Raw genomic sequence first — 19,565 nt, forward strand, 5'->3', positions numbered from 1 at the left:
CCAGACTAGAATTTCCCCCTGAAACACCCAAATTTCCCCCCTGGGGGAAATTTCCCCCCGGTTGGGAACCCGTGCATTAGAGTAAGGGATGACGGGGAGCACGAGTTGGTGAGGTGGACATAGCTCGTGGAGTGTCGGTGTGAATGAAAAAATGATGAGTGAATGCGGGTCAGCGGGCCCGATGTAAATGGAGTGCATGATGCGAACAAATGATTTGGGGGAGGAGTGAATCCCACCCAAGGGAACCCGGGGTTAGAGTAATATTTGTTAGCGGGCTAGTCAAATTAACAAAGGGATGTCATTTTGTTGTTGGTGTTGAACGAAGGCACGAAACGTTTTGCAGGGTGCAGGGGACGATTAACCGACTGGGAGCGTGGCTTGTAAAAGGTGGGTATTGAGTAGAGGGCACCCCGGGTGCCAGAGTAGTCGGCCAGAGTGGGCCGTGGGTCCAGGGACCGAGGAGTTAGAGTAGCTGATGGGCACGGGTATCCGGGGAAAAGGGACCCGCAGTGCCAAAATGCCATGTAGGCATTGAGGGGGAAGTGCCAGTGAGGTCATTCCCCACCTCAGTGAGGAGTCGGTGGGCTCGGAGACAGCCTCAGCGACCCATTGTTGCTGAAGAATGAGCTTGGCAGGTAGGCAGACCTGCCAGTAGAGCCACACTGTCCAGCCACGAAATTGTGCAAGAGCATGGAGGAATATTTGCGGGCCAGGCCCAAATTAATAATGAACACCAACACAGGCGACGGGAATCGTGGTCGCTAGAACCGATAGTTTAAAGAGACATGCGTGTTGAAAAGCCCCAGGGATAGTTGAAACATCAATAAAGGTTGGATCGATTAGAATATGCGTTTTGAATTCATGACGTATTAGAATATGTCTGCCCCTTCGCACCATCCATCCCTTCACTGTTCGTTGGCTGCTGGACTCATCGTGGAAATGCTGAGGCCTGTGGGAGTTATTCCGAGGCTGCATTGGACCTCTGGACAGGTTTACTTATCTCTTTCTCGATCCTCTTTGAAGGGACCTTAGGGATTGGGAACAGATGGTTTGGACAGGTTAGCCAAACAAAAACTATAAAGGACCATTTCGGGCCTTGAAGACACCAGGCTGCGTGATCACCTGCTGCTGCACTCATCCGCAAATTTTTCATTTGCTATGTTTTCTTCCCTAGAGTCACAGGTCCTGGGCCATGGGTAATGTAAATATTAGAAATGCGTATAGTTATATCCCACCTGTTTGTTTAGTTCAATTCCAGAAATGTAGCATAAGCATGTTCGTACAAGTCTGCTCGAAAGTATGGCATGTGCACTGATATAAAGCCAAGATGTGCAACGCATTAGGTTTATTGTTTTTGTGACATGTATTTCAAATGTCGCACTCAGGGATCCGAAGGTAAAGCGTACTCGAGGAGACTACATCTATATGTCACACGAATGTTCATTGACTCGGGTTGAGTCTAGCAAAACGGGGGGTGGGTATTGTTGCGGTTCTACAAAACCGCATGGCTCTAAGACGATGGCACCCAACATACAGTGATCCCCAGGCAGTTATTTCATTAGTCTTCATGCAGTCAGATCTTCCCCTCATGTTGAGTCGGTTAACGGGACGAAATGCGTTGCGTGGGTCTAATAACTATCTCTCTATCTTCAATCTTGATTTCCATCCAACCCTTTCCTTTTAACCATGGTGCAAACCAAGTCAAACACAGCACCCAGGCAGCCACCTGTGAAAGAATCATAAGAACAAGGACGCTCCCCGACGCATGTGTTGCGCGCCCTTTCATTAAAATCTGCGCACCAATTGACAATGGCGTCTCACCAAAAACTCACTACCTCGACCACCAACATCTCCCGCACATGGGAATAATCAGCCAGCGCCTCCTCGCACATCCGCATCGACACAATTCGCCACCAAACAGAGGCATGCTGCACGGCCCAGGGCACTCGGACCGTGTGATGCAGGGACAAGCCAAGCACGTTAACAGCACCAACCGCATCTCCCTGGGGGTGCCCCGAATGGGCATGCAGGACCGACACGACCCTCATCCAGTCGCCAGAACATGGCAGGACAGCGGAGAGGAACGGGGGAGGGGGGTGGCCCGGGAATTCGGTCCGGAGCACCAGACTGTGTCGCGCCGGATGTGTGCCTGAGACCGCTTCCGGCCCCAGGAGTCTGGCAGGGTGGGGCTATGACCGCTGTGGCTCAATAAGGAAGCACGATTCGGTTGACGGCGTGTCACTTCGGGTCGTCACCCCACCCTTCGCCCTGTGCTTATAAAAGGTGGATCGCGAAGCCGTCCACTCACTGCTCCGTTTTTCGCCTGCCAGCTTCGCGTTCGTCTTGGCCTGTTTGCCTCCTTTCCCTCTTTCTCCTCTCTCCTCCCTCTCTTCACTACTCCATGTTTCCTGCCTGTCGCTGCATGTACACTTGGGGTTGGTGTACAACAGACATTCTTCTGGGACCAGTGCGGAGCACACGTTTCCACGAGCCTCAGCAAAGTGATTAAGCACAAGATAATGCACCGACTCTTAAGGTGGGATCGCTCAAGTGGAGCAGAGCTTAAGGTCGGCTGACCATGCCAGGTATTGCGAAGGCCGTTCGTCCTCATGCTTTTTCCTTATGGCTATCTAATCTTCCTCGGGTTTGTTTTTGTGTGTATGTGATGGTGCTGTTGAAGCAGAAGTTAAGATTGAAGAAGATATTATTCGATAAGTCTGCTCTGTGTCTGATTTTGTAAATTGCTTTCCTTTTGTCGCACCCGACGAATTCCTTGCTACCCTGCTGTACATACCAAAAAAATCCAATTCACTGTGCCTCATATTTCTCCTCGCTAATTGTAAATAAATGATTTGTGTAGAAATGTTCCCAGCTCGTTTTCATCTTTTCCTTCATTGGTCCAGCATGGTCCGTATCCCAGCTTAACTGGGACGTAATCCCGCAACGATCTGTTTTCCGAGCCGGTGCGTCCTTGGGCAGTTTCGCTTGGCTGCATCTGATCCGGTAAGGTGATCCGGCTTGAGCAAGGCGTACTGAGGGCGTGTCCCCCGGTAATTAAATTACTTGACCATTTTAGGTACTCGCTTTCCATTAGACGGAGGACCCTAAGTCTCGTTGAGTTATTTGCGTTCACGGTCAATGAGCGACCCGCCGCGTCACGGAGTTATCCGTGTGCGACGGCCTACGATTCCGGAAAGTCTGTCCCCCCCCCCACCCGGTGGTCTTCTCGCCCCTGACCCCAGGTCCGCAACAAAATATATAACCGGGCAGGAGCATGTAAAACCCACGCTATCTACCTGGCTAATTCAAAAGTGAACCGTCAGTCCTTGACATTCGCCTTGAACATAACGGGAGGGGTGGGGGAGAAGGAAAGGGAGAGGGGTGGGAGAGAGAGAGAGCGAGAGAGGTGGGTGGGAGAGAGAGAGAGCGAGAGAGGTGGGAGGGAGAGGGTCGGGCCTGGGACACAGACAGACAGACAGACAGACAGACAGACAGACAGACAGACAGACAGACAGACAGACAGACAGACAGACAGACAGACAGACAGACAGACAGACAGACAGACAGACAGACAGACAGACAGACAGACAGACAGACAGACAGACAGACAGACAAACTGACATATACAATATATAAATATATATTTTTTTTGAGAGAGGGGGATTCTGGCAGATGTGCCATCCAGTTTAATCTCCATCTGAGAGATAGCACACTGATGAATCACCCATCCTGTGAAACACCGGGATGACAGTTTTAGCTGGGTCGGGTGGTATTCAAATCCGGGTGGTGGCAAGACAGCTTGGAGTGAGTGTGTGTACCTCTCGGCTATCCTGCCGTGATGTGGCGAGTCATTGCTTTGTAACAACTAAAAACGTTTTTTAGTTATTGTAATCATCTAATTCATTTTGCCTTCCTAAATCCGGAGATGTTAAGCACTGCAATGAAACAGTTGAAGAAACTTTTAAAAATGAAACGTTACATTTTTTTATGTCTCCTTCTCTGCTGAAGTGATGGGTAGTATAATGAAAGAAGATCGTACAAAAAGGGGAAAGGTGGTGTAAAATATAATTGCACATTTTCAGCAAGCGAACGACCGCCTGATGCACGGCCCGAGGCACCGCACAGCCAAACGCAGTTTTATGGGCCCTGTGCTTTGTTCAAGTCGATCGATTCAGTGACTGTGCTGATATTGCAGAGCACTTACCCAAGTGGCTTAACCACCCAAGCAAGCACTCTGACAAAATGGTTGATAAGGAACGGCTGGTTTGGCAAGCGATTAGCGATCATCGATCGGTTATTTCAACCCATGCACCCGGAAATTACCAAACTGTCCAAATTGGGCAAATTAGCACCTTTTTTTGAGTCTGAACTGCTGCTGACGTCAATAAAGAAATTTAAATTTTGAAATTCAGCTGAGATGAAGAATTTCTGAGGTTAAGGCATGTGCACTGATATAAAGCCAAGAACGTTGAGTCTCCGGGCATTTATATGCATTGCAATTAATTCAGCGATTTGTAGGTAAGATGATCTGGTATTCAAAAATGTGAGTGAGGAAAGTTTAACAAAAACCTTATCATTAAGAAACCGTTGCGTCCTGTTCCAAGTCAAGGCATTATTGAGCAGGCCAAAAAAAATGGCGAATTTAGACCCCAGCGAGGTGACCAAGGATGAGCCTTGATAAAGGATAATTAAGTAAGGTCGGTGATTATCTTCAAAAGGGGAGTTAAAATTAACCCAAACACTGTTTTTATTCATACACCCTGTTGGAGTTCCCTTACTATGCTTGCAAAGTTTGGGGCCTCAAGGTTTCATGGTTTTGGAGTTATGGAGGAGATGGATGGATTTGGTATAGATTATAATTTTTTACTATTATGTGTACATGTGTAAAACTTGCGCGCCCAGACCGGGAATCGAAGATTGAACAAATCAGCGGGTGCTCAGCCATTGGGTAGCTCAGATGGCAGAGTACTGGAATGGTTCACCAGAGGACCTGGGTTCAATTTCCGGTCTAGGCACGTAATTTTTCCATCCACATGTTTGTTTCCTGTTCATTTATAATTGTATTACTATTAATATAATGATGGCTTAAATGCATTGACCCATGCTCTTACTCTTTCTTACCTGCCTTTTTTTATGACTTGTTTATCCACTATGGTTTGTATAACATGACTGTGCATTTGATGACAATGTGGTGTTGTTTTAAGAAATTTGATGGATTAATTTTTTTTGTTTCTCTCTTCCCCAGCCTACTCCATTGGAAGAGCTGTATTCTCTGAAGGAGCTATGGATGGATTCCAATCAAGTTGCTATACTCCCTGAAGTGGGTAAAAATCCAAATCTGTCTTATCTCACCATTACCACGCTAACATTTTCCCTTCGCTATCTCGTTCTCGCCTTCACCCCAACCCCAGCCCTTGAGTGTTTACAGATTATAGACGAGTTGGGGTCACGTCAGTGGGTGGGGAATGGATGGGGAGGGTGTTATGTTTGGGATGAAGGCAGGGTTGTTTTCACTGGCATTGTCTTTATTATTCTTTTACTATCCCATCTTTTCTTGCAAGTAATTTGCTTTTCCTTTCTTTTTCTTCCCATTGGCCCTTTGATTGTTGTCCTCCTTCTCTTGAACTCCGACTTTTCCAATTTTGATATGTTCAATGAGAGTTTTTGTGGAGCGACAGCTTGGAGCAGTGATAGCCTCAAATGGCATCTGTGGAATGTCTTTCCTCCAAGCAGCATTTTTCCAGCCTTGGCAAGTTTACAGTGACTGTCCATTCTGAGCTATTTCTCATCTTCTTTGTACCTTCTGCCAGAGGATCTCTTTATTTTCTGTTCCATTTGTGCTTTGTGAAGTATTATTGTGTTCCTGGTACAATGTACTTGAAGCAGTCATCCAACGACTGTGTGTGTGTGTGTGTGTGTGTGTGTGTGTGTGTGTGTGTGTGTGTGTGTGTGTGTGTGTGTGTGTGTGTGTGTGTGTGTGTGTGTGTGTGTGTGTGTGTGTGTGTGTGTGTGTGTGTGTGTGTGTGTGTTTTTGTTTGATTGGTATCTTCATATTGGAATTTCAGAATGTGGAATGGAGTCCTCCCAGGGCAGGTTCAAAGCATCCACCTTCATTTCAGTAAGGGGTCCCGATTCATGGGCCAAGCTGTGAAGTTTTCTGTTCTCAAATGTTTTCTGTTCTTCTGTTTTGTGCCGAGGGCTCTCTTCATGATCGTCGCTGAGCCCCGGACAGTTTCCAACTGTAGTTCGTTTGTAATAATATTCCCATATTATTACATATCTCTGCAAGGTTCTTTGTCATTCCTGTGAATCCAACTCTCACTGGTACAACTTTGGCATTCTTCAGCTTCCAGGATCTTTTCACTTCGTTCTTGAAGTCTTGGTATTTGATCATTTTCTTGATTTCTGCATTGTTCAGTCCAACTTCACTGGTATTACCACCTCATTTCGCAATGCCGCCTTCTCTCTTTTTTGTACATAATGATATCTGGTCAAAACACTCTGTTTTCAATGTTCACGCTCGATGGGATTTTGAGGTCGTACGTGACCAGTACTTCCATGTTTTCAGTCCATGCTTTTGGTTAATGTTCCCACAAATTTTCTGGAACTAGGATATCAATGTTTTTGCAAATGTACCAGTGGTTAACATTACAAACTCTGTTGTGTCCTTGTGTGTACAGCAATTCTGACATGAGATTTTTATTTTATTCTATTTGTGTTGGGTCATTAAGCACAACATACCACTCTTTGCTAACACCACCTCCACCTCTCACCTATCTCGTTTCCCCACCCCTCCCCCCACTCACTCTGTCTGTCCCCTCACTGCTCCCCCCTCTGAATAAAATGCAGCACTCTCCTCCCATGCCTCTCGCTCTCACTCTCTCTCACTGTCTCTCTCTCTCTCTCTCTCCCACTCCCACTCCCACTCTCACTCTCACTCCCACTCCCACTCCCACTCCCACTCCCACTCCCACTCCCACTCCCACTCCCACTCCCACTCCCACTCCCACTCTCTCTCTCTCTCTCTCTCTCTCTCTCTCTCTCACTCTCTCCCTCCCTCACGCTGTCCCACACTCCTCCCCCCCGCAGTGTATAGTAACATTTCGTGAGGCTTTGCTCTCTCCACCTCCACCCCGCTTCTTCGCTCTTCTCCCCTTCCAAGCTTTCCCTTCTTCACCCACTCCTAGCTGCCCCTCCATTCCCCCTGTTCTCTCTGCCTCCCCTCTCTCCGTTCCCTCCCCCTTTCTCTCCCTTTCTCTTTCTCCTTTCTCCACCCACCCCTCCACATTCCCATCAGTCAAGCGACGGGTTGTATTTGCTGGTTTACCAGTAAAACACGAAATACTGTCGTGTTTGAGTTAATTATATTTTCAGTTTTCAAAGCCTTGCGATGACATTTTTACATATGCTTATTTTTAAAGGAGAAAAACCAAATGGGGAGGTCTGTGTGTGCTTATTTTTCATATGCACTTTTCTTCAAGCATATGCTTATTTTCCAGATTCTACTGTATGCTAATTAAACTTCTTGTCCATGGGAATTTGGTAGACTCACCTACAATACTTGGCTGTAGGTAGATTAACACTCGCACAGAAGAGTAACTGTGTGCCCAATGGGTTTTATTTTTTGATTTACAAATTTTTATTGATGCTGCGATTTATTTATTTATTTATTTATTTTGTTTTGTCGCTTATTTATGAAAATGATTTCAGCTCTTCGTGATTTTTCATTAATAAAGTGGTACAATTGTAGACATCTTCATTTTGTTGTGCTCTCTTTGCAGGCTGTTGGCCACTTGCAGCAGCTCACTTATTTGGACATGTCCAAAAACCAGCTGGAACACCTGGAACCAGGCATCACTGGATGTAGTAACTTGCAAGACCTCTACCTCTCTTCAAATGTCCTGCAGACTCTCCCAGATACTCTGGGTATGTTTCCTGCCTTCCTTCCCCATTTGCCAAGAAAAGCCACTCAAGCTCAGCAGCATTTGTGATTTTGTAGCACTGGTTTCATTGAGAGTTTGATTTGCGACAAGAAGTGGTTAAATAAGTTGCGTCTATTGTTCCACGCAAGCAGTTTCATAAATACAAACACTGCCATACCAGAGTGGGATTCATGGAAGAGAGAGGTAACAGAAGGTAAAGAGGCAACTTACTTTGTGATGTAATACCCTACCTGCAAAGCATCAATCAAACTTTAATAGTCTCGTCAGAAATTGAACCCAGCTGTGACAACTCTAAGGTAAGTGTGCTACCTCCGTTTTTCACAAGGTTTGAGTATTTCCAAGGATTTTTCTTTGTTGAAAAGGAGTGTGTGTGTGTGTGTGTGTGTGTGTGTGTGTGTGTGTGTGTGTGTGTGTGTGTGTGTGTGTGTGTGTGTGTGTGTGTGTATGTGTATGTGTGTGTGTGTGTGTGTGTGTGTGTGTGTGTGTGTGTGTGTGTGTGTACATACTTCACACTGTTAAATGTCACATTGCTTGCTGCATTATAAATACACATTCCTGCATTCAGCCTTTGAATTCTACGAATCTATCGGTCGTGGGAGGAAATATGGGCATTCTTAATGCAAGGTGGAGTCTGTTGAAGTGCAGGAAAATTTATAAAAAGAAATATTTTGATGTTTTTCTTTTTAAGCGCCATTCAGCAAATGCGGCTGGTCTGCATAGTTCAGCACCTGAAAAGCCTCCGCTGAGGTTTGCTGTGCTGTTTTTCCTTGCTGCTTAGTGGTTGTGGTTATGTCTATGGTTGGATGGCAAATTGTCACACCATTCCCACAGGAGCTATTCTCCATCATGCATCACCATTGTTGCTGCTTTATTTGATGCGTGTTTCGCATGTTCATTTGCTTTCGTGTTCTGTATCGTTATCTCATGTTGTTTTAACATGTACTGTTTCCCTATTTGTTTGCCTTTTATTATCTTGCCAAAACGAAGTTTTTGCAAGATATGTTAGTCAGCTTGTTTTTTTTTTGTTTGTTTGTTTGTTTGTTTGTCTGTAATCACGTATAAAAAATTCTGCAGAGCACAGTTATCATCGGAAATTTTTGTAACTTCGCATATCAGAGGCCTATAGAGGTCCCTTTCAGTGCACAAAATTTTGAAGGTCAAGGTCAAAGGTCAAGGTCACTTTGGCGCAAATCAAGGGAGTCGACGAAACCCTTATTTTTTGAATAATTTTGATCGGATCGTCTTCAAACTTCATGGGAATATAGTTCATGGTCTGGCGCTCAGCTGATTAATTTTTGGTGGCGATTGGCCTTGACCTTCATGTTTTTTTGTTTTTTGTTTTTTTTGGTCTGAAATCACATATAAATCACTCTGCAGAGCACAGTTATCATTGGAAATTTTTGTAACTTAGCATATCAGAGGCCTATAGAGGTCCCTTTCAGTGCACAAAATTTTGAAGGTCAAGGTCAAAGGTCAAGATCACTTTGTCGCAAATCAGGGGAGTCTACGAAATCCTTATTTTTTGAGTAATTTTGATCGGATCGTCTTCAAACTTCATGGGAATATAGTTCATGGTCTGGCGCTCAGCTGATTAATTTTTGGTGGCGATTGGCCTTGACCTTCATGGTTAGCGCCTCAGGTGAAACATATTTGACCCCAAGGTCAAATTTTCAAGTTTTAGGAACCATATCGTGTAGTACCTCAAATTGAACACCTCGATGAGTGCTTTCTAGATATGTCAAGCTTGAGACATTATGACGTCATTTGGTGACGTTATGAGGCAAAAGCGTATTTTTCATGGTTACTCTGTAGAACGATTCTCATCGGAATCTCTCGTAGGCAGATATTCCTCAAGGAGTCGCTCCTGGTGGATAGCAGCTCTGTTCACCTCAGTGTGACCTGAAAGAAGTCACACGTGGTCACCTTTTGGCAAGATACAGGTCACCCTGCGGGTGACATTGGTTTATTTATGTTTTTCCCTCTTTGTTTTTCTTTGTAAACTCATCTTTCATTACTCCTTTATATTTTTCTCTCCCCATTGAATTTTATTTTTGTGCGTTTTCACAACTAACAGATAACCTGGACGGGAAAATGCTCACAGAATTACGGATGGGTAATTCCCTTGAAATTGACTTGATAAATGAGATGGGAGAGCAAGAAAAAGAATCCCTGAGCAATGGAATTACGGTCTAATCATCAAACAACCAAAGAAAGGGGACATAACGGAATGTTGGAACTGGAGAGGAGTGACCCAATTGTGTATTGCCAGCAAAGTACTTTGCAAGATAATGTTGAACAGAATGTAAAAGGTTGACTACATTAAGTAAGGAACAAGCTGGGTTCAGGAGAAATGGGAGGCAGGGATCAGATCTTCACATGAAAAGCAATAATAGAACAATGCAATGAATGGAATGCATGCTTTTACCTATCATTCATTATCCCCATGCTTTTAGAAAAAATACGGGGGGGGGCATTGTAATCTGCTCCATCTGTCTGTCTGTCATGCTATGTCCTCGTAAACGGTTGTACAGAAATTTACCAAACTTGGTAGTTATGATCACCACATGGCAAGAACAGTGTCATTTTTGGCCCTTCCCAACTGGGGTGGGGTCAAAAGGTCAAATACCAAAAAATGTAATTATTAGAAAATAATTTTTTATGAACCTTTGGATATGCAGTCAACATTGGGAGACCCATGTAATATGCAAAAAAAAAATTATTTGACGCCCGGTTCATTCCCCAGGGGGCTGGGTACTTAAGATCACATGGGTCAAACAGGGGTGGGGGAAGTAACTCAAAATTTGATATTGGGTCATTCCTGGTCGAACTTTTTGCCATCTTTCAACTTTGGTTTCGGTATGAAGCGTGGGGATTTGTGATGGTGCGCCATCGACTTTGCTTTAGTTGGTTTTGACAAGGGGTTTGACGGTGTGAAAAGAGAGGCAATGCGGAAGATACTCGAACTGCATGGAGTAGCAAATAGATTTGCGATAAAGAGTGTCCACAATGAATAGAAATGCAGTATAATTTGCAACAATAAGTTACACAGAGCAAGTGGTGCTGATAATTAACATAGGCAAAACAGTACATACACATACACATACACATACACATACACATACACATACACATACACATACACACAACAATTCACTAGTCAGAGATGTTGACAAATTTACATGTCTGTGGTCCAGTTTCCATTAACAGGAGGAGGTGATGCAGATGCACTTAAACGAATAAAAAGTCAAGGGGTGCATTCATGAATCGCAATGAAATTTGGAAGTTAAAGAAGTATAACACTAAAACTAAGCTGACAATATTTGACAGCAATGTGAAGTCATTCTTCCTATTTGGAAGTGAATCTTGGAAAATCACCAAAGAAATAGCATGCATACTTGAGTCTTTCATTTACAGCAGCCATAAGAAAATCATGAGAATCTGGCCTGACATGGCTATTGTGAGAGGTTGAAAGGTTAGCAGGGAGGAAAAAGATCATATAAAAGATCAAAATTAATAGTTGTATAAGGATTGATCATGTGTATTGAGCATGCAGGATCAAAATACTTTATTCTGAAAAGAGCAATATGCTGGTCACCTGACGGGAAGAAAAGGGTTGAATGACCAAGAGAGACCTCGTGACGTACCGTCAAGGGAAATGAAAGCAATGAAGGTCATGTGGAATAAAATCGGAATATGGGCCCAAGACCCACGAAAGTGCCGAAAGTTCAAAAGAAGGTGGCATGATTGGATTGAATAAGCAATTCCCCTGGAATTGACATATTTTAGTGCAACTTGTCATTCCCTTTCCCACCAGGTGGCACTGGCCCCAAACATTACCGTGTCCACCTTGAGTACAACTACCATTTTTCAACTCGATCCGTCCAGCATTCTGTTCAACTCTGACACATCAAGATATGCAGCCACACTATCACTACTACTCTAATTTATTATCAGGCTATCTGCGTAAATACTGTGAATCAGCTTATGAAATAACTTGTAGTTAACCACACAAATATCATCTGTCCGTCTCTTCTTCCGTCACGCTATCTCATCCTAAACAGTTGTGCAGAAATTCACCAAACTTGGTGGTGATGATCATTAAATGGAAAAAGGTGCAAGAGCAGTATGATTTTTGGTCCTGTCCCCTGGGACCTTGGGATGGGGTCAACAGGTGAAATACCAAAAAATGCAATTACGTGCACATTTTAAAGTATAATTTAAATGAAACTTTGTATATTTAATCGACAATGGCTGATGCATGAAATATGTAACGACTTATTTAAATTTGACTCCCAGTGCATGCCCCTGGGAGTGGGGACTTGGGGTCACAGGGGTCAAAACAGAAGATTTTAATTTTTTTTTAAATCTGACTCAGAATTTAACATTGGGTCATTCCTGGTGGAATTATTTGCCATCTTTCAACTTTGCTTTCCGTGGGAAGTGTGAGGATTTGCAATAGTGGGCCCATCGACTTTGCTCCAGTATTGTGATTTGTGATTTGTGAGAATTTGCAGATTATGATTTGCTATTCACTGGATGCTTTGCTCTGATTGCTATTCATTAAGCTTCCAGTCCTTGAGATTTATTCTGGGAATGCTGATATCTATTTTTATTTTTAGATATTTCGGTTTTACAAACAAATGACCTTGATGCATGTCCTTTTCCCTTCATTTTACATCATTGCCTATTTACCGCTGCCTCATGTTGAACTCCCCCTCCATATCAATTTTTTTTATTTTGCACTTTCCTCCCTTATTGTAGGTTCTCTGAAAAACCTCACAACCTTTAAAGTTGATGACAACCAGTTGATATCCCTGCCTGACACACTGGGACAGTAAGTGCCATACTTGAGAGATGTGGTAGGAATACATTGAAGTTGTGTTGGAATTTTCTGCTTGATGTAGGTTATTTCTAGTCAATTTACGGGTCATACTCTTCTCAGGAATTATAAACGGCACAGCCGAAGTGATGTTCTGAAAGGTGATGTCACTGCAAGTGCCATGATCACTGCTTGTGCTTGTGGGAAAATGTAGTTTAAAATATATATATATATATATATATATATATATATATATATATATATATATATATATATATATATATATATATATATATATACCTCCTTGGAGCTTATTGAGTGAGGACAGTGATTGTGTAACAGAGCTTTCAATGCACATATTGTTTGTGGGGATTGCAATTTATGGATCTTTTGTGATTGAACAGCTTTACCTTATGAGCTGGAGAGACAGGGTAATGTCAGGATTTGAGGATGAGCATCCATCCATTGTTACCCTCGCCAAAAGAGAGGGTATTGCATTTGGGTCCATTTGTTTGTCTATTTGTCCACACAGAACTTTCGTGTTTCTCTCCGCAACCGCTTGTCGGATTGAGACAAAATTTTCATCATTGGTGCGACTACTCGTGTGGAATGTTTTAATGATAATTATGAGGTCATAGGTCACGTGGTGTGGCAGCCACATTGGGAAAACGGGAAAACTTTGGACCTCTATCTCTAAAACCGCACCAAGGAAAAAAAAATGAAACTGCACATAGCAAGTACTCGTCATAGGGAATGAGATTGATTTTTCGAAGGTCGTAGGTGCCTTCGTTTTGACAGCATAATTGCATATGTAGAATGCCACATCCTTTCAGTATGAAAATTTTTGAGGGTCATCTAGGGATAAAATGATCCACAGAAAAAAATTTCATTACATCATCGGTCACGCGATTCGGTAGTCATGTTTTTTTTTTTTTAAATAAACCTTAAAAAATCTTCTTCTCTGAAGTGGCTGAACAAATCGAGGTGAAATTTTGCACTTATGACTGACCGCCTGTCCATGAGGAACAAAAGGATCACATATGTGATATAGCTCATATAGTTGGCAGCTGTATAACCCTAAAATCTATAAATAAAAAAATACACCACTTAAAAGAAGTCCTGGTGAGGGTCTGCAATCTGATTGCTCTTTTTCTTGTTGACTTTGTATTACATACTGTATATCATTCTATCCATTTTGCCTTTTGTTGTTTTATTATGACTCCGGTGACGAAGTCACCTGTGGCATTATGTTTTTGGGTTGTCCATCTGTTCGTACACTCGCCTATGCTAATTTTCTCTGTTTTCTCTGCAACTGCTTATCTGATTGCTGCTAAATTTTCAACATGTGTACGACTACTCGTGCAAAATGTTTTTATGATAATTATGACGTCGTTCATGTGGTGTGGCAGCTATGTTGGTAAAAAGGAAAAATTTTGGACCTCTTTCTCCGAAACCACTCCAGGGGAAAAAATTGAAACTTGGCACATGTGAAGTACTTTTCCATAGGAAACGAGTGGTTTTTTTTTGTGATGTCATAGGTCGCTTCATTGTGATGTCATTGCATACGTCAAACGCATTATCCGATCAGTATGAAAATTTTTGACGTTCATCTAGGGCTTAGTTATAATTGGGAAAAAAAATTGATGATGTCATCGGTCACGTGGTTCGGCAGTCATATTGTTTTTTTAACATAAAAACTTCAAAAAATCCTCTTCTCAAACGGCTGAGCAGATCGAGGCGAAACTTTATAGGTATTATCGCATTTCCATGAGGAACAAAAAGCTCTCCAACTATGACATCATAGGTCACATGTTTGGCATCCATATTGGATTTTCCCTCGAACCTTTATGAATCATCCTCTCTCGAACGGCTTGACAGATCAAGTGGAAAGTTCACCCACATGTTCCTCAATCCTTGGGGAAACAAGGGTTTTCACGAATAATTGATAGGTCACATGGTCTGGTTGCCATATTGGATTTAACGAAAATCTTTGAATAATTATTTCTCTTGAACCGCTTCATCAATTGACATGAAACGTCACAATTATGATCTCGAAGTCATGGGGAATATTTGTTTTAAATTTGCACCTGATCGGAAGTATGGTCTGACAGATAGAATTATTTAATATTTTGAATCTGAGTTCAGGGATGATGTCATAGGTGGCTTCGTTATAACATCATAATTGCATACGTCAAATGCTTTATCCGATTAGTTTGAAAATTTTTTAACAGTCATCTCAGTCTAAGTTGTATGGGGGTGGGAGGTGGGAGGGAGGGGGGCGGTGAAATTGATGACATCGTCAGTCAGGTGGTTTGGCAGCCGTATTTTTTTTTTTTAACATAAAAACCTTCAAAAAATATTCTCCTCTGAAACGGCTGAACAGATCGAGGCGAAAGTTTACAGGTATGATCGCCTATCTGTGAGAAATAAAAAGTTCTCCATCTATGACGTCATAGATCACATGGTTTGACAGGTATGATTTTTTTTGTGCTTTGGGATACCATGGTGTTCACGAATAATTAATAGGTCACATGGTCTCTCAGCCATATTGGTTTGAAAAACAATCTTTCTCTTGAATCGCTTCATCAATCAATGTGAAACGTCACTGTTATGATGGAGTCGTCATGTGGAATATATATATTTTAAATTTCAACTTGATCAGCCGCATGGGTCAGGCAGCCAGAATTATTTAATATTTTGAATCTGGGTTCAGGGATTCAAATTAAAGTTTGTGCAAGTATTATAATGATGTAATAATATGGGCCGAGGCATGTCGCGACGTCGAAGAGTGCCATTCTAGTTTATTGATATGTTGTTTAAATGCCTTGTGTGATGGCTTGGTTGTTTCGTTTCAACATCTGGAATTGTGAGCACACCGTTTTATTGTCCCCATGCTTTTTCCCCACACCACTCTGTCTGTCTTGTAATCTGCTCATTCTGTCTGTCCATCACACTATCTCCTAAATGGTTGGGCAGAAATTCACCAAATTTGGTAGTGATGATCACTGCATGGCACAAATGTGCAAGAGCAGTATAATTTTTGGGCCTTTTACTAAAATTTGGTTGTGGGTCCTTCCTGGTGTAACTTCATGCCATCTTTAAACTTTGCTTTAGGTGGGAAGTGTGGGTATTTGCGATGGCTTGCCTTCGACTTGACTCTCGTTCATGCTGTTTTGACATTACAGGAAAGTCCTTCAAGGTTTGCAGTGAGCTAAGTTAATCTCCCTATTTTATCCTGATAGTAAATACACTTTCTGGCATGCTCTCAGAACATTTTGAATCTCACGGTGAATGTTTGCAGAATTTAAAAGGTTTTATGCATGTAGATTGCAGTGGGAAGTTATTTTATTGTTCAGTTTTCTTCCAAAGAGTCTGTTTAAAATCCATGTTGTCTGGCTGCAGATCAAATGTAGTTGGTGGATACCAGGTGTTTATAACTAAATGGTCATATGTAACTCATTGTACCAAGGCTATGCGTCAACAGAGATACCACTACTCGTCTCAAATGTCACTCAACCACTTCCGTACTTAAAAAAAACTGGTTGCAATGCTTCCTGAACTTGTGTACCAAAGAAAAAATGGCAGTGTCCCACTTTGAAACTGTCAAATTGTTCTAGAGCCATGAGGTACGGTGATGTTCAGCACCTTCAGGAAGAAAGTATTCACACCCCTCGACTTTTATCACATTTTGTCGTGTTTCAGCCTGAATTTACAATGGATTACATTTTATATTTTTTGTCACCAAGACACACAAAATACCCCATAATGACAAAGTGAAAACAAGTTTTTCCAAATTTTTACAAATCAATTGCAAATGAAAAGCTGAAATGTCTTGTGTCAATAAGTATTCAACCCCCTGAGTCAATACTTTGTTGAAGCGCCTTTGGCAGCAATTACAGCTTTGAGTCTTCTTGGGTATGTCTGTATCAGCTTTGCAGATTTAGGGATTTTATCCCATTCTTCCTTGCATTTTTACTCGAGCTCTGTCAAGTTGTATGGGGAGTGTCGGTGAACAGCGATCTTCAAGTCTTTCGAAAGATTCTCAATGGGTTTCAAATCTGGGCTTTGGCTGGGCCATTCAAAGACTTTCATGTTCTTGTTCTGAAGCCATTCCAATGTTGCTTTGGCTGTATGCTTGGGGCCATTGTCTTGTTGGAATGCAAATCTTCACTGCAGTTTAAGGTCTTTTGCACTGAAGCAGGTTGTCCTCAAGGATTTGCCTGTTTTTTGGCTCCATTCATTGTTCCCTCAATCCTTAAAAGTCTCCTAATCCGTGCCGTTGAAAATTATCCTCACAGCATGATGCTGCCACCACCATGCTTCACGGAAGGGAGGATGGTGTTCGATGGGTATTGAGATGTGTTCGGTTTCCACCAGACATCGTGCTTTGCATTCAATTTTCGTCTTATCAGACCACAGAATATTTTGCCTCATGCTCTCAGAGTCTTTCATGTGGCTTTTTCTCAGGAGTGGCTTCTGTCTGGTCTCTCTCTCTCTCTCTCTCTCTCTCTCTCTCTCTCTCTCTCTCTCTCTCTCTCTCTCTCTCTCTCTCTGTCTCTGTCTCTGTCTCTGTCTCTGTCTCTGTCTCTGTCTCTGTCTCTGTCTCTGTCTCTGTCTCTCTCTCTCTCTCTCTCTCTCTCTCTCTCTCTCTCTCTCTCTCTCTCTCTCTCTCTCTCTCTCTCTCTCTCTCTCTCTCTCTCTCTCTCTCTCTCTCTCTGTCTCTGTCTCTGTCTCTGTCTCTGTCTCTGTGTGTGTGTGTGTGTGTGTGTGTGTGTGTGTGTGTGTGTGTGTGTGTGTGTGTGTGTGTGTGTGTGGTGCTACAGAGACTGTTGTCCTTCCGGTAGGTTCTCCCATCTTGAACAAGGAGCTCTGAAACAATAACAGAGTGGTCATCGGGTTCTTGGTTACCTCCCTGATCAAGGTCCTTCTTGCCCAGTTGCTCAGTTTGGTCGGACAGCCAGCTCGGGGAAGAGTCTCAGTCGTTCCGTATTCTTTCCATTTCCTTGTGATGGAGATCACTGTTCTCTTGGGAACTTTCAACACTAGAAATTGTTTAATACCTTTCCCCAGATCTGTTCCTCCTCACAATTATATCTGAGTTATATGGACAGTTCCTTGGACTCCATGGTGGTGTTTCTGCTCTGACATGCACTGTCAACTGTGGAACCTTATATTGAAAGGTGTGTTTCTTTCCAAATCATGTCCAATCAATTGAATTGGCCACAGGTGAACTCCACTCGAGTTGTAGAGACATCTCAAGGATGATCAAAGGAATTTGGATGCACCTGAGCTCAATTTTGAGTGTCATTTTAAAAAGGTTGCATACTTATTGATGCAAGATATTTCAGCTTTTCATTTTTAATTATTTAGTAATTTCTAAACGCTTTCACTTTGTCGTTATGTGGTATTTTGTGTCGATCAGTGACAATTTTTATTTATTTATTTAATCCGTTTTAAATTTAGGCTGAAACACAACAAAATGTGAAAAAGGTCAAGGGGTGTAGGCACTGTAAATGTTATTCTGAAGGCACTGTAAATACAGCAACAGTCAGTTATGGAGTTTGGCTGGGGTGCTGTGTCTCAAAGCAACACATTCATCCAAAGCAAAGCTCAGGATGTGTAGATAACACCAGTAGAGCAAGCATAAGGGCTCAAGCTTGCTTGATCTTTATTTTCAGTACAAGTATAGATCATGACAGTGTGGCCTTGCCATCCATTTTGGCTTCTTTGTGTGTGTGCATATGTATCTGTATATATATATATATATATATATATATATATATATATATATATATATATATATATATATATATATATATATATATATACATACATACATACATACATACATACATACATACATACATACATACATACATACATACATACATACATATACATTTCTATACACACACACACACAAAATCTCAGCTCATGAAAAAGTGAGATAAGAGAGCAACAAAAGAATGTACTGACAGTATAGAAACAGGTGAAGGCAGTGAGTAATTTAATCAACAGAAAATACGAGAGGACAATAACAAACAGTAACCTGCAAGTAATTGGGTTGGGTTAATGGCAGTTGACAAGATGGTGGCTTGGAATGGGGGAATAACATGAGATTGTGGTGTTCCACACATTTGAAGCCCAGAAGGTAAGAGTATGGTTAACCATCTCCAGAAGGAGCTTACACAAATCTGAGAAAAGCATGGAGTTGGGCAGTACTCCTGCATTTTGGCTGTAAAAGTCGAAGAGGATTAATATCAGAATCTTTGTACTGAGGGGCTGTGATGGGTCGAAGGGCTGAGAAATCAGGGAGATCAAGACTGCGGAAGATAATTTAATAAAAACAAAAAGTAAAGGCTACCAACCTGTCTGCAGTGTATATGAAACAAGCTCTGTGTTTCTGCTTCAACATGGGAGATGCCAATAATGTTGAGAGATTTGAATTCTCAGAATACTTGAGCGATAGATATGATGCAGAGCCACTATCCCACAAGCTGTGGACAAAGCCCTTGTAGGCTGAGTGTAGTTCTGATTTTTTATGCCCAGGCTACAGCTTGCTTTTGTGACCATCGTTGCTATGTGGTCTGGCAGAGAGCTTGCGGCTGCTGTTGAGGCTTAGAAGTCCAAGATACTGAACTTGTGCCAGTGGTTGACCATGGAAATAGATGGGTGTTTGTTTGAAAATCCTTCCAGGGAAACACTAAGACCAGTCAATATTCCAGGATTGAAAAACTTGTTCCATTTGTCTGAATAGCATCAAATAAATTCAGATCAGCAGAGATTTTGAGGCAGATGTTGGC

At 42.4% G+C, this 19,565-nt stretch overlaps 1 protein-coding gene across 6 annotated transcripts in view; it reads left to right on the forward strand.

Moving 5' to 3' along the window:
• Nucleotides 1-19,565, forward strand: part of ERBIN (erbb2 interacting protein) — a 261,007-nt gene that overhangs the window by 190,291 nt on the left and 51,151 nt on the right. For all 6 annotated transcript variants that reach the window (XM_085884469.1, XM_085884471.1, XM_085884468.1 and 3 more), the window contains 3 exons: nucleotides 5,246-5,320; nucleotides 7,782-7,926; nucleotides 12,705-12,777. In XM_085884469.1, the coding sequence (XP_085740595.1) occupies nucleotides 5,246-5,320; nucleotides 7,782-7,926; nucleotides 12,705-12,777 (293 nt within the window). The remainder of the gene's footprint in view (nucleotides 1-5,245; nucleotides 5,321-7,781; nucleotides 7,927-12,704; nucleotides 12,778-19,565) is intronic.

Source organism: Eptatretus burgeri, chromosome 6, assembly GCF_056783735.1.
Source record: "Eptatretus burgeri isolate ZD-2024b chromosome 6, Ebu_testis_v1, whole genome shotgun sequence".
Classification (NCBI taxonomy): domain Eukaryota; kingdom Metazoa; phylum Chordata; class Myxini; order Myxiniformes; family Myxinidae; genus Eptatretus; species Eptatretus burgeri.